The sequence below is a fragment of the Emys orbicularis genome, chromosome 4 (genome assembly GCF_028017835.1).
Source record: "Emys orbicularis isolate rEmyOrb1 chromosome 4, rEmyOrb1.hap1, whole genome shotgun sequence".
In the NCBI taxonomy this organism is placed as follows: domain Eukaryota; kingdom Metazoa; phylum Chordata; order Testudines; family Emydidae; genus Emys; species Emys orbicularis.
Window position 1 is genome coordinate 63,646,939 of NC_088686.1, and position 14,199 is coordinate 63,661,137.

General features: G+C 46.5%; 1 protein-coding gene across 1 annotated transcript in view; it reads right to left on the bottom strand.

Moving 5' to 3' along the window:
• The window catches only part of LTK (leukocyte receptor tyrosine kinase), a 186,747-nt gene extending 178,000 nt beyond the window's left edge, over positions 1-8,747 (bottom strand). Inside the window, exon 1 of the mRNA XM_065403647.1 lies at positions 8,681-8,747. Coding sequence (XP_065259719.1) covers positions 8,681-8,747 — 67 coding nt within the window. The remainder of the gene's footprint in view (positions 1-8,680) is intronic.
• Positions 8,748-14,199: the final 5,452 nt, after the last annotated feature.

Consider the following 14,199-nt stretch of genomic DNA (forward strand, 5'->3'; position numbering starts at 1 on the left):
AAGTGTTCAGTGAGAAATCATAACTAGAATGCAAAGAAAAGAGAGAGAACCAAGTTTTATAACTGTACTAACATTGCACTACTGAGGTAGGTAACTTCAGGATGAAAAGATGCTATGGAAATGTAGGATATTATTACTACTATTCCAGGAGTTTGAATACTACACAAGTAGAGAAAACAAACTGTTGCATTTAACCAACCATGCATAGAACTTTATCAATGGGCAAATAGTGTTTTGCATTGTACTGGCTCTATAATAAATAATCCTCCATCTTGGGTGTCTAACTTGCAAGCCTTTAGATAAAGGTCACTTAAACAAGGTCATCAATGGCCAGATGCCCCTCTTTCTTGTAGCACTTACTCTCAAAGAAAAACCTCTCCAAAGTAATTGGATCACTGAAATGTTTATTAGTTTTACCAATGGTTCTTTGGAGACGCAAAGGCAATTCAACTCTGCAATCCAGTGTTTCTCATATGCCAAGAGCTTATGTTGTCTACTCACTGTTTCCCTATTGAGTATTGTTTAGCCCTGTTTATTGTCTGAGGTTGAATGCTGGGCTGTTTGCATTCAGTAATGGTTCCTTTTTATGTTTTCCCAGTAAAATCATAAAAATCTTTCAGATTTTCCATTACCAGTCCCTGTCTCTCTTGTCTCCAGCCTTCTCCGCCTCCTGCTGCTGCTGCATTTTCTGAACTCTATGTACTTTTTGCAGTCTCTTGTTTTGTTTTCCCTGTTTTTCACATGCAGGGCCGGCTCTAGCTTTTTGGCTGCCCCAAGCAGCAAAAAAAAGCGCCGCCCCCGAGCCCCCCCCAGCCGAGCGCCGCGCCGCCCCCCCGCCGAGCGCCGCCGGAAACACCCCCCCCCAGAGCGCTGCCCCCCCCGCGCCGCGCGCCGGTAGCCCACCCCCCCCCTGCGCCGAGCGCCGCCGGAACCCCCCCCCCCAGCCGATCGCCGAGCCGCCCCCCCCGCCGAGCGCCAGAGCCCGCCCCCCCCCGTGCCGAGCGCCGCCGGAACCCCCCCCAGCGCGAGCCCCGCACCGCTGGAGCCCGCCCCCGCCCACTGCCGAGCGCCTCCGGAACCCCCATTCCAGCGCCGCGCCCGCGCCACCCCCGTCGAGCGCCACGCGCCGGAGCCCGCTCCCGCCGACTGCCGCGCGCCGGAGCCCGCCCCCCCGTGCCGAGGCCGCCGGAACCCCCCCCCCCCAGCGCGAGCCCCGCGCTGCCCCCCCGCCGAGCGCCGCGCCGCCGGAGCGCCCCCCCCATGGAATGTCGAGCCGCGCTCCTCCCGCCGCCCCTTACCAGGTGCCGCCCCAAGCACGTGCTTGGGTGCCTGGTGCCTGGAGCCGGCCCTGTTCATATGCTGATGATTTCTCCTCTTTGCCCCCTCTCTCTCAAAATACACAGTCTCCCTTTCCTCTTCCCCCTCTAATACTCACTTTTCTGTCTCTGATTCTACAGGAAGAAGCCATCAGACCCCTTGTCATTTTGATCCCCCTTCCTCAATGAATCATCTCCCCTCCCATCTCTGCCTCCTTCCCTCAGTGCCCACAGTCTTGCCCCGTTTTCTCCCTCCCCCTACCCCCATTGACTTTCGGAGCGTTGCACTGTGGGTAACTATCCCACAGTTCCCGCAGTCTCTGCTGCCCGTTGGAATTCTGGGTTGAGCTCCCAATGCCTGATGGGGCAAAAACATTGTAGCAGGTGGTTTTGGGTACATGTCATCAGTCACCCCTCCTTCCGTGAAAGCAAAGGCAGACAATCATTTTGCGCCTTTTTTCCATGCAGACGCCATACTGCTTTCAGCAGACGGTGCAGTAGGACTGCTAACCATCGTCATCCAACCACCGCTTCCGCTGCAACTCTGCTCTCCTGCTTGTGTCTTGATAGCGAATTTAAGGCCAGAAGGGACCATCATGATCATCTAGTCTGATCTCCTGCACTTTGCAGGCCATAGAACCTACCCCACCCACTCCAGCAATAGGCCCATAACCTCTGGCTGAGTTACTGAAGTCCTCAATGATTTAAAGACTTCAAGTTACAGGGAATCCGCCATTTACTCTAGTTTAAATCAGCAAATAAACCATGCCCCATGCTACAGAGGAAGGTGAAATCCCCCAAGGGTCTCTGCCAATCTGACCCAAGAGAAAATTCCTTCCCGACCCCAAATATGGTGATCAGTGAGCGATAGTGAGCATGTGGGCAAGACCTACCAGCCAGATACCTGGGAAAGAATTCTCTATAGTAACTCAGAGTCCTCCCCATCTAGTGTCCTCCTCTAGGCTTTCCCTCCTTCTACTTCCACATCTGTCTGTCAGGACCAAGAACAACCCAAAGACAGCACATTGGGGTGGCTCAAAGAGGGACTTGAGATGGAAACATCATGAAGCGAGGTACTGCTGATATGCTAGATGCCACTGCTAGTCTAAGCAATTCTGAAGATCAGTGAATAAGAGGAGCCCATGGGTGGCCAAAAGGAGCTCTACTAGTGTGCTGCTTACAGCCGTAGGAACCCAGTGCGGCAGAATATCTAGTGACCCATGAAAATTAGCTTCCTGATTCTCATATCTCCAAACATTATACAAACTACAAGGCCATTTGCCACTGTATTACACCACTACACATACACACACACACAACTCTGCTGTACAGTCCTAATACCACACTATTGAGATATTGTCCCTGGCATCTGGATCAGCTGGGACTAGGGTTTGTGATGATTAATATTTATAGGCTTTATATGACACCCAGAAGAGCTACATTAGACTAGGTGCATGCTGTTTCTGTCAACCATCCAAATTCTTATTCCAGGTTTTGGGTGTTAACTTCATTGTAGTTATGGGCAATATTTATCTCGGAGGTAAGCCTGGGATGAATTCAGGCCTCAACATATTTTAGATTGCAATCGTTTCAGGGCAGGGATTGTATCTTTCTAAGTGTTTGTATAGCGCCTAACACAACAGGACCCTGATTGGGGTATTTAGGTGCCATCACAACAGAAATAAACAATAACTTGTATTAATATACGTGCAAGCAGTGCCAAGCACACACATCCTGGAGAGGAAGCGCCCTCTTGATTGGAATCATTGCATATGCACTTCTGTTACCACGACCACAGAAGCCCACCTTGACAACTCGACTCACCCCACCGATGGAACCATGCTTAGTGGCAAGAGGTGGTAGGGAAGCTGCCCACAACTCCCTCCTCCACCTTGGGAGGCCTGGAGCTGACTGGTACAGTCCGGAATTGGAAGGTGCTAATCAGGAAAACAGCATAGCCAGGGCATCTGGAAGATGTGATGATTCAGCACATCTCTTGAGCAGTCTCTACCAATGAGACTTTGTCACAGGGTTAACTAGTCACTGCTATGGCACCTCATTGTGGCCATATCCGGGGATTAGCTCTGGACCAGTCTGACACCACCTTCCTTCAGGGGAAGGGGAAGAGAAAGAGAGGTTGGAGGGAGGTGCGTGTGTGTGTGTATATACTTGATTGCTCCCTCTTCGTAATTCAGGGCACTCCCTCTTTATGGCTTGGCCCTCCAGCCAGCTTACTGCTGATTTTCACTTCCAAGGTATCAAAGTCCGACTTGACAAATGTCTCAGGAAATCTGCAGTCGCATTGCCCAGATTATGCCACTTCCCCAGTGGGTGGTAGGGAAACCCCAGCCTGCTTCTACTCCAGACTAGTTGAGACAATTTAACTAGAACAGTTTGGCTAAAATCAAAACATTCAAAGCATACAATTAAAATAGAAGGTTTTTTTTGGTCCCAATTTCCCCTTGCTATAATTAGCATTGCCCAGGCTTCCCTGTTAGAGGGTTAACAATATCACTAACCTGATGCAAAATGCTTCAGAGTTAAGGACAACAGCCTGCTTCCTGCTCCTGGGCTCAGCTTCTCCCAACTCACACAGGGCACATGGCCTTCTGCAAAGCAGCTGCCCTGACGGTTTGCCCTCATGGAGTTTGACCCCAGCAACAGGGAACCTACTGGAGCATACCCAAAACTACCACACCCAATTCTAGACGCTTCTGCATGTGGAGTGCTTAATCTGCCTAGCAACAATGACTCAGACAGGCACAACTCACTCCTACCTCCCCCGAATGCGTCTCTTAAAGAGATATTTCCCTATTAGGCACATGGGTTACACAGCTACCTAACTTCCCCCAGCAGTGAATCCCCCCTCCAGCACAGCTCTTCCTGTGGAGACATAGGAAATTGCAGGCCTCCCTTGAGCCAACACTGCTGAACAGACTAAAAGTGACAGTGGCCTGGTCAAGTGACAAGAAACAATAGAAGCCTGTGGGTAGTAGGCACAGCACAGGCCTCATCAGTGACAGCAAGATAAATGAGTTATCTTTGCTGGACCACTCTGGTCTTGTTGAATACAAGAGAGGATGACATCAGAGTGAAACCTTTCATCATACACTGCATGGAATGAGGTTGCGAGGATTCCTGCAATTGCAGCAAATTTACTATATTCTGAGGTCATTAAGGTGCATAACATTGTAAACGTTAATTACCTGATAGTTCTAGTGATTAGTACCGGCATGCTGAAAAACAGGTTGACTGCAGTTATAGATTAATGCTCCCCTTTCGCAGGGTGTCTGTGTGTGCATTTAGAGGAGAAGTATTTCTCTTCTTGCGTAGATTGTTTTTACCACCTGCACCCACTGCTCATTGGAGTGCCTTCCTGTATTTATTGCTACCACCAACTTCCCTCTTGAACTTGGCTTTGGTGTAAGATCTGTGGGGGGACAAACACGGTTCCAGGGCAAAATCCCACAAAACTGGATTCAGCAACAGGCCTTGCTCCATTCCCACCCAACTGTATATACAACTCCCCATTTCTCTCACTTGAGATCCCATCTCCTGCAACAGCTCAAGTTTAGACACATTCATATCTCAACTACCACCAAGGATTCAAACTCAGGACCTTGAGCTTCATGCTACTCTCTCTCTCTATCACTTCCTGATGTGCTTTCAAGAACACCAACTCCTGCAGGGTGCCTTTGGGTTATACATACAAGTTGTGCACAAGCTCATCACCAACTTTAATATATCTCCATATATTTGCTGAGGCCAAATTCATTCCTGATATAACTGTCCTGCAATCAATGGAGTTATACCAGGGATGAATCTGGTCCATATGTTGTTTTTCTTTTCTAACTGGGTGGGTTGTGTGGGAGGCAGACGGAATCAGTGGGACAATATTGGCATGTGTCTCACCGTCAACAGAACCTGGAGGGAAGTCGGTCTCAAGGAGGAGTATACAAATGACTCATGTAAGTATGGCACCCAATAGTAATATATACTTCACAAATACACTTACATATCACCCATCATCCAAGGATAATAAAGGCATTCATTAAGCGTCATACTTCACAATAGCCTTGTGAGATAGGTGCATAATGTTATACCATTTTTGCAGATAGGGACAAAGAGGAACAAAGATGTTAAGTGACTTACGCCAGTGCATATAACAAATTGATGACAGAACAAGGAATAAAATCTAGATGTCCGGACTTCCAATCCCATACTCCAACACTCTCTCTTTTGGGGTTTTATTCTGCTGTAATATCTGAGCACCTTCCACATAAAATCAATAGCAAGTCCCTAGTGGGCTTCCTGGAGTCTCTGACAATTCTCCCCTTTATGGCAACAGAACACTGTTTGGGGAAAGGGCTTTGGTTTTAGTTTTTTGTTTGTTTGGAAGGGATTTATTGGGGAAAAGGAAGTGTCAGGTTTATGAGTGTCATTCTTATGGTAGAAAGGCAGCCTGTTACTATTAGTTCATTGCCTGGCCATTTCCACCTCACACTCAGCAAAAGCACAACCATGTCTACTGCATTTTGAGCACATAAGAGATGGCTCTACTCTTACTGAGTCTGAATAAAAATCCTGCAGCAAGAAGGGAAAACACCCCATCAACAATGCTTCTCTCGTCTCAACAAAGCTTCTGCCCCTTCACTTGTTTTCTCTGGTTTTGTCATGGCCTCCCTCAGTGGAGAATAGTGCATCCCCAGAGTCACGAGCCTCAGGGTTTGATACATACTGCCCTCTACTGAGGGTTCCTGCCTGGGCTCAGAGATCACTCCACTAACTCAGCCACAGCTCAAACCAAACTTTTTTAAAGGTTCCAGAAAGTTCCATTAACCTGTTCAAATACAATTGTTTTTCATTCTCATGTGCTTCTGCCTTGCATGTCCAGCCAGGATCAGAAGCAAACACACCAAAATACTGTGAGAAAGGCTCTTTTTGTGGTATTTCCCATTACATCTGTAGCAGGAAGCACTAGAAATCTCCCCAGAAAGCCTGTTCTTGTGATACTGCCAGCTTTGCAGGGGTTCAGAGAGGACTGATATGCTTTGAATAACAATCGGATACTCAGAGATATGGTGACGGGGTGGCATAAAAACCTATATAGAATAGGATCAAATCTGAATTGTGCAGGCTGATTCCTGGGTCCATCAACTGTATGGATCCAGCCAATGATGGCATCTCTGGCAGAATACGAGGTTCTTATGCCACCCCATGTCAATGCCCCCCATTTATGCAGGGGGTGTGGCTGGGGGCCATGGTGATCCCTGGCTGTCAGATAAGCCCCTGCAGGCTGTTGGCAGCAGGTGTTGTTTAGTGCAGACCTGGCCATAGGTTTGGAGAGGCACAAAGAGCTAATTTATTCCCCACCTCACCCCCACCCCAGTTGCACTCAGCATTTCTTGGCCATACCCAAGAACCTGCCCCTTTGTATCTTATATAAAATTAACCTATAGCCTTTTTGAGGTTCACCATCACTAATTAAGAGGATAAAGTCCTAGGGTTTTCTACTCTTCAGCATTCAGACCCAGTTTTCTGAGCATTCCCACACAGCGAAGGTGTTCAGCTTTGTCATTTGGATTGGCCATCGCAGGGGTATGGGTCCAGCTGTGAAGTTCAAGTCTGCAGCTGGATCTAAGCTTTCCCAAAGTTCATGGGTGTTCAAAACCAGGGTCTTGGTACAGTCCCAAAAGTCCAGAGCAGGTAGCATTTCTCAGGCACTCAAGCTGATGACTCTAAAGAGACACTGTTCTCTACCTAGGGAGGCAGCGGCAAATCGAAAGAAAAAAAAAGTGGGTAAAGGGAAGCAGAGCTGGGAAAGGAGGAAGATGTTTGCAATATGCACGAGGTCAGACTAGATGATCATGATGGTCCCTTCTGATCTTAAAGTCTATGAGTCTTTCTGTGATTTGGGGACCCCTCTATATTCAACGTATGACTTCTGGTTGACGGTATGATATTGCTGTATCATGGAAAGCCTCAATGTGTAGTGAATTGGTCATAAATTGACAGGGGTTGTGTCTCATATCTGCCAGACCAGGGACATTGGTGAGTTGTTAAACCTTAATAGTGGCCTATTCAAGGTGGAAACACCTTGGCACAATAGACTGGCTGAAGCTGGGAGAACTAGTTCTTCCAACCTCTTCGCAGAGGGCTGGGTATTAGAAAGTGGAAAATCTCCAACAGCAGAACAAATGAAACATATAGGTGGTAGGATTTATAAACTCGAGGGACTCACAGAGAAGGGGACAGGAAGCTTTGGCAGGCTTTTGGAGGGAAAGGGGACACGTGTGATTGAGAGATGAGCTAAGGTCAAAGGAAACTGGCTGGAGGGGAGAGAGAGAGAGAGAGAGAATGACTGCAGGGTTTGGAGCAGGAAGCAAGACTGAACGGCAGCTTGATGAGGTGGGGGGAAAACCCTGCCTACCTCATCACAGACCCCAGTGACATCCAAGGGAAGTGTGAGATACAGTGAGGGGAATGGCACATAGATGTTTTATCTGGATCTCTCAATGCTATCTAAGTAAAGAGTAATTGTGTTTAGAAAGCCTTACGAGGCCTGTGAGTCTGTTTCCTTTCACTGTCACGTGTCCCTGAGGAGGTGAACTGTAAATGCAGAGCACTTCCAAGGTTAGCGCTCTGGGAAAGGATGTACTTAAGCTACCGTAGAGTCCAGGGGGGGTCAGCACTGGTCCTGGGGGCCTAAAGCAGCTGGACTGTGTGGTACCATTTCCCGGAGAGGGTAAAAGATAGAAATCTTATACCCAAGATATACACCAGAGGGGTCAAGGAAAGAAACAGTGCTGCAGCATCCTCAGACCAAGGGAAGTTTAAGAGGACATAGGTTCAGTGTGTTGTTACCCAAATACAGCAGCCTGGTGAGTGTTCAACAGGGGGAGCTCTACCAGGGCTGTCTGTGACAAGTGCCTGGATGTCAGAAATGATCTTTAAAAACCAACAAACAATCTCATATTCTGTCTTTGTGTGACAATGCAGATACTGTCCCTTTTAAAGGCTCACAAATGGGCGCAATTCCTGTTTCCTGTGAATAAATGTTACTGGGGAGTCAGCAGGGAAGAGTCTGTGTAGATATGAGATCTTCACACAAAATGCACAAAAGCCATCAGTGTTGCCTCTTGGAGAGGGGAATGGCACTTTTAAAGGTCAGTGTTAGAGCAGAGAAATGCTGCCTGGAACTTTCCCTCCACAGTCTTTCCCCTATAAACTTCTCCTCTGAAATGCTTAGAACTTTGGGATTACAGTTTTCTTCTTTCCCTTATTCTATCATCAGAGGTCAAAGCATCATGCAAGCATCTGCCATCTTCATCTGTCCAAGGTGGCACTAAGGTCTATCTGCTTACCGTCTTCTTTGATGCAATCCATCTGTTGCCTCCTCAGTGTCTCTTTCCTACCACCATCTCCTGCCATGCTATCTTCACCAGATCCTCTTCATTCATCTTCTCTAGGTGTCCAAACCAGCAAAGTCACACTTCCTGGATGTTGTCAGAGGATTAATCTTCATAGATCCAGTTGTGATGTTACAGCCTGTCTTGTAAGGTATCATTGGAAAGGTTATAAGTTACAAACTGGATAATCACATTCAGTATGCATATATCATTTCTGTATCTAAAGTTAGGAATATGGACTATGTAACAATTACAACTGGGTGTTTATTTGGGAGAGACCCACCAGACAACAGGCCATCAGCCTCAATGGGCCATTAGGAAGAAACAATAAGATTTTAAAGATACTAATCTCTCTCCTTCCTGAGAGGCATCCTGGGATGTGATGTAGCTGTGACACTACTAGGTCAGGTGGTCCTGCCACCTGGTACTAAAAACTATCTTGGACTTCTAGTAAATTTCCACTAAAAGGAGGGGGAGGTCTCTCCTCCATTTACTACTCAAGAAGGAGGACCGCTGAAAGTACCTGAAAAGAGAAAGGAACTAACCTGGGGCAAAAGGCAGGGGTGAGTCCAGACTGAGACAGGGGTCCAGTCTGTCTTTCTGCAGCTGTGTGTCGCTGCCTGTGTGTGTGCTAGAGGCGGCTTAAGAGCCTGGCTCAGCAAGACAGGGTAAAGGAGGCCCAGGCTGGTGGAACAGGTGGGCTCATGGTATCCCAGTACATCAGGTGGTGCCTTAAAGTGGGGCAACCCATCACAGTGGTTTAGTCGAGCAGGGTAATGTGCACAACTTATTGCTCTGAGACACTGGTGGTGATTTAAAGTGAGTTTTAAGTGTGTTGGCTGGAGAACAGACAAAGTGGTTACTGGGTTGTTACTTTCTGTTTGCTTATTTCGGGTAGGGAAGTAGGGACAGGAAAAGCAGGAAAATGAGTGAAAGTGAAGCTACCAAAAAGTTGGAGCTCCACAGGTTGCAAGTAGAAGAAAATGAAAGGAAGCATAAGAGACAGGTGGAATTAAAACAGACGGAAATAGATGAGCAAAAATCAGCCCACCAGAGAGCCATGGAACTGAGACAGCTTGAGGTTGATAAGGAAAGGGAAGCCCAGAAGCTAGCCATGGAGATGCAAGCCAAAGCAGAAGAAGCCAGGCAGAATGCTGCACATCAGAGAGCCATGGAACTGAGACAGCTAGAGGCTGAGGAAGCCCAAGAATGGAGAAAGCTGGAGGCTGACAAAGAAATTGGAGCAGAGCAGCCAGGCATAAAAATGCCCTGGAACTGAAAGACAAACAAATGAAGCATGAACGGGCTGTAATGGAGTGGAAGAGACAGAACCCCACACCAGGGGGTCCCCTCTCCAAAAATCCACAAGTGGGAGCAGTTCTGCCCGGCCTATAATGAGTCTGGGGACATTTCTGAATATTTCATCATCTTTGAGAGGCTGTATATGCTCCATGCAATTCCTGAGCATCAACAGATGACCACTCTGGTTGCAAAGTTGTCTGGAAGAGCTCTGGGTATATTCAATAAGATGCCAATTGGTGATGCTTCCAACTATGGTAAATTTAAGAATTTGGTTTTAAAATAGTTTCAGATTACACCTGAAATTTATAGAGTAAAATTTAGAAGCCTTAAGAGAGGGGCTGTATTAAGTAATGTGGCTTATGTGAACCAAATGAAAGATCTACTGGATAAGTGGGTAAGGGGAAAAGGTATTACAAGCTTTGAAGGAACGTGTGATTTGGTTGCTCAGGAATAGTTCCTGAATATGTCTAATGATGATGTAAAATAGTGTTTATGGGATAAAAAGGTAGAAACGGTCAAAGAAAGTGCAACTTTTACAGATAAATTTGAACAATCCCAAGCACCTAGTAGGAATAAATCACAGGCAGAGGGGTTTAAATTTGGTGGGAAGCAAGGTTTCTGTTTTACCCCTGGGAAGAAGGAAGGTGGATGGGAGGCTGGATACTCACCTCGCCAAGTTCACTTCTCCAGTCCTTGTCCCAAATATTCTGTTAAAGCAGAAGAGCCCAGAAGCAGGTGCTATCATTGTAATTCCACTGAGCACCTGAGGAATAAATGCCCTATGCTGAGTGGGAACAGGCACAGGCAATTAACGGAAATGCTGCTACCCAGAGCACTGAGGCACCTCAGGCAATTGCCACTTATCACACAGGGTTTGTAAACGTGGCCACTACACCTAAAGGCTGTCAGAGTAAATGGCAAAGAATTCCCTGGATGGAGAGATACTGGTGCAGAAATCTGTGGTCAGGAGAGACCTGGTTCAGGAGAAAGACATACTGCTAGGACAAATGGCAGAGCTTTTGCTAGTAGGGGGTCACAAAAATCCTTGTGCCTTGGCTAAAGTGCACATGGAAACTGAGGATTTGCAAGCTGAGTTGACAGTTGCAGCTGTCCCTCATAACCCAACTCAAATTATTTTGGGTAACGACTTTTTTAGTGTGGCTCAGGCTGACCAGGGGTCTGTCAGCAGCAAGGAGAAATTTTGTGCTGAAGCCCCAGTGGGAAAGAGTAAAACTGCTGGGGGAAATGGGAGAATGTCTTTTTAATTCCTCTGCAGCAGTGGAACACTGTCGGCTGACAAGGGTGGGTGTGGTTGAAACCAGCTCTTACCCAGTGGCTAAAGATGGGTCTTGGTCCAAGACAGAAGGGAAATGTGTCCTGGAGGGAACCCTAAAGAAGGGTAATGGAATCCTAGAAACCTCTACAGTGGGTGCAGATTCCATGGGCTCTGTAACTGAAGGCAAACCCAATTCAAAGAGGGAGGAGGGTACAATGCTTACCAGTGAAGGGTCTGTTCTGGCTGTTAGCCTACAGCTGAACAGGGGGCAGATTCCTCTCTAGAGAGCACAGAGGTGTGTGCTTTAGAGGGGGGCCCAGAGAAGGAAGTTAAGAAGGAATGTAGGGAAGGGCAGAAATGTTTCCCCATTTATTGCAGGGAAGGGTTTGTCCAGGAGCATTTTGCTGGAGTAGCATCTGTGTCTCAGGATTTAGGAGGAAACTGTGTAACTGTCCTCCTGGAACCTCTTAGGAACAGAGAGGGGGTGACAGAGAGTACCCCAATCCAGATCCCACTTATGCAAAATGTTTTTCCTGCTGTACTTGTGAAAACTAACTCTGTCTCTTTAAGACAGCGTGGGTTTTTTTCCCCCAAGCACTCCACTGCCAGTTAAAATGCTAATGAACCACCAAGGAAGGGGAGGAAACAACCATTTCCCAGGCAGGTAAACCCCTCCCACCAGCTAAGCATCAAACACTGAGTAATGGGGGTGAGCAACATAAAGGAATCCCAGGAGGGTGAATTCTTCCCATGGGTTTAACCCTGGAGAGGAAATGCAAATCCACAGGGGGTGGGCCAGTAATATCCGAGGTCACCATACACCCTTTCCTTGCCAAAACCCCAAAGACATACCTAAACTAAGAACCTTTACTGCGGGGATGAGGAATACAATAAATGCTGAACAAACTGGTCTGTTTAGACAGAAGGCATGGTATGATAATCATATTTGGAAGCCCCTCCTTGTCATAAATTTGCTGGTAATTTTATGTCTCTTACTACACTCTGTGGGTTAAAACAAATAATTTAGTACTGGTGGTAAATGCTTTAAAATAGGTAACATGAATGATTTTTGGAAGAAATTTTGGTACAGGCTAGAAGTGATAACATGAAAGTCCTATAAAATATTACTTCTCAACTAGTACCTGTGAACAGGCTTAGAGTTTGGAACAGCAGAGAAAGCATAACCAACCTAAACTGTCATGTGGAAGGGGAAACTGAGGCACACCACCTCATAGCATTGGTGGCTAAATATCAAAACACTTACACTTTAAAAGATATTGATATCTGCATTATAATGACAAGGTTACACACCAGAATGTTTTCAGGCAACCTGGGAACAGAAACCCAGAACTTTGCAAAAACGCCTCTGGATAACATTACAATGTTTGGTAACACTTGGAGGTTGTATAACCAAAGCCAAAAGAGGAAGTTGGGCACAGTGCCTCCGCATTGGTCAGCGACCAACCCTCTGGCAGTAATGTAAGGGGGGACGTGTGACGTTAAGCATATTTCTATAAGAATATGGGATGTATGATATGAATGGCATAACTGAGATATATTTTATGTAAAATGGGTCTTGTAAGGTATCATTGGAAAGGTTATAAGTTACTGAATGTGATTATCCAGTTTGTATGCATGTATCTTTTCTGTATCTAAAGTTAGGAATATGGACTTTGTAACAATTACAACTGGGTGTGTATTTGGGAGACACTCACCAGACAACAGGCCATCAGCCTCAATGGGCCATTAAAAAGAAACAATAAGATTTTATTTACAATAAATCTCTCGTCTTCCTGAGAGGCATCCTGGGACCTAGCTGTGACACTACTAAGTCAGGTGGTCCTGTCACCTAGTACTAAAACACTATCTTGGACTTCTAGTAATTTTCCACTAAAAGGAGGGGGAGGTCAAGACTGGGACACAAAAGATTCCCGCCTTATGTAAATCTTATTTAAGGCTGGGCAGTAAGGAAAACCGGTCTCTCCTCCATTGACTACCCAAGAAGAAGGACTGCTGAAAATAGTTGAAGAGACAAAGGAACTAACCTGAGGCAAAAGGCAGGGGTGAGTCCAGACTGAGACAGGGGTCCAGTCTATAAGAAGAAATAACAGGAACTCTAAGTTACAGAAACTCAGCAACTTGCCTAAAACATTTAGGTGAGAAATTATTTCTTGAAACCAGTCTCTTTAAGATCTTAAGATTAGTATGCGTGTTTTGTTTTATTCGCTTCGTAATCTGCTTTGTTCTGTTTGCTATCCCTTATAATTACTCAAAATCTGTCTTTTGTAGTTAATAAACTCATTTCTTGTTTATAACATAACCGAGTTTGTGCAATCCATATCTGGAGGGGGAGGGGCAAGAAGCTGTGCAGATCTCTCTTCACATTGAGGGAGAGGGTGAATGTTTATGAGCTTGAGCTGTGAAGATCTTTCTATACAGTGCAAGACAACATACCTTTGGGTCTGCACTCCAAGGAAGGTGGGCACCTGAGTGCTGGGGAAAGTCCCTTAAGCTAAGTCTTTCCAGAGCTGATCTCAGTGTCTGTGTCTTTCTGCAGCTGGGTGTGGCCCTGCCTGTGTGTGCTGGAGGAGATTTAATAGGTGGACTCAGTGGTATCCCAGTACATAAGGTGACACCTTAAAGTGGGACAACCCGTCACACCAGTAACCATCCCAAACACACCAAGAAATCTGTTATCTACAGCCAGGCACTCAGATACCACGGAATATGCTCCAAGGAGAAAGTCTGGGATATACCCCTTAATACACTCAAACTCACGTTCACCAAACAAGGACACTCCAGAGAAGTAGATCGCATCATGGAATGGGCTACCCAATTACCTAAGATAACCTGCTTCAATACAGAAATAAAACCCCCTCCAGCTGCACACCCCTAG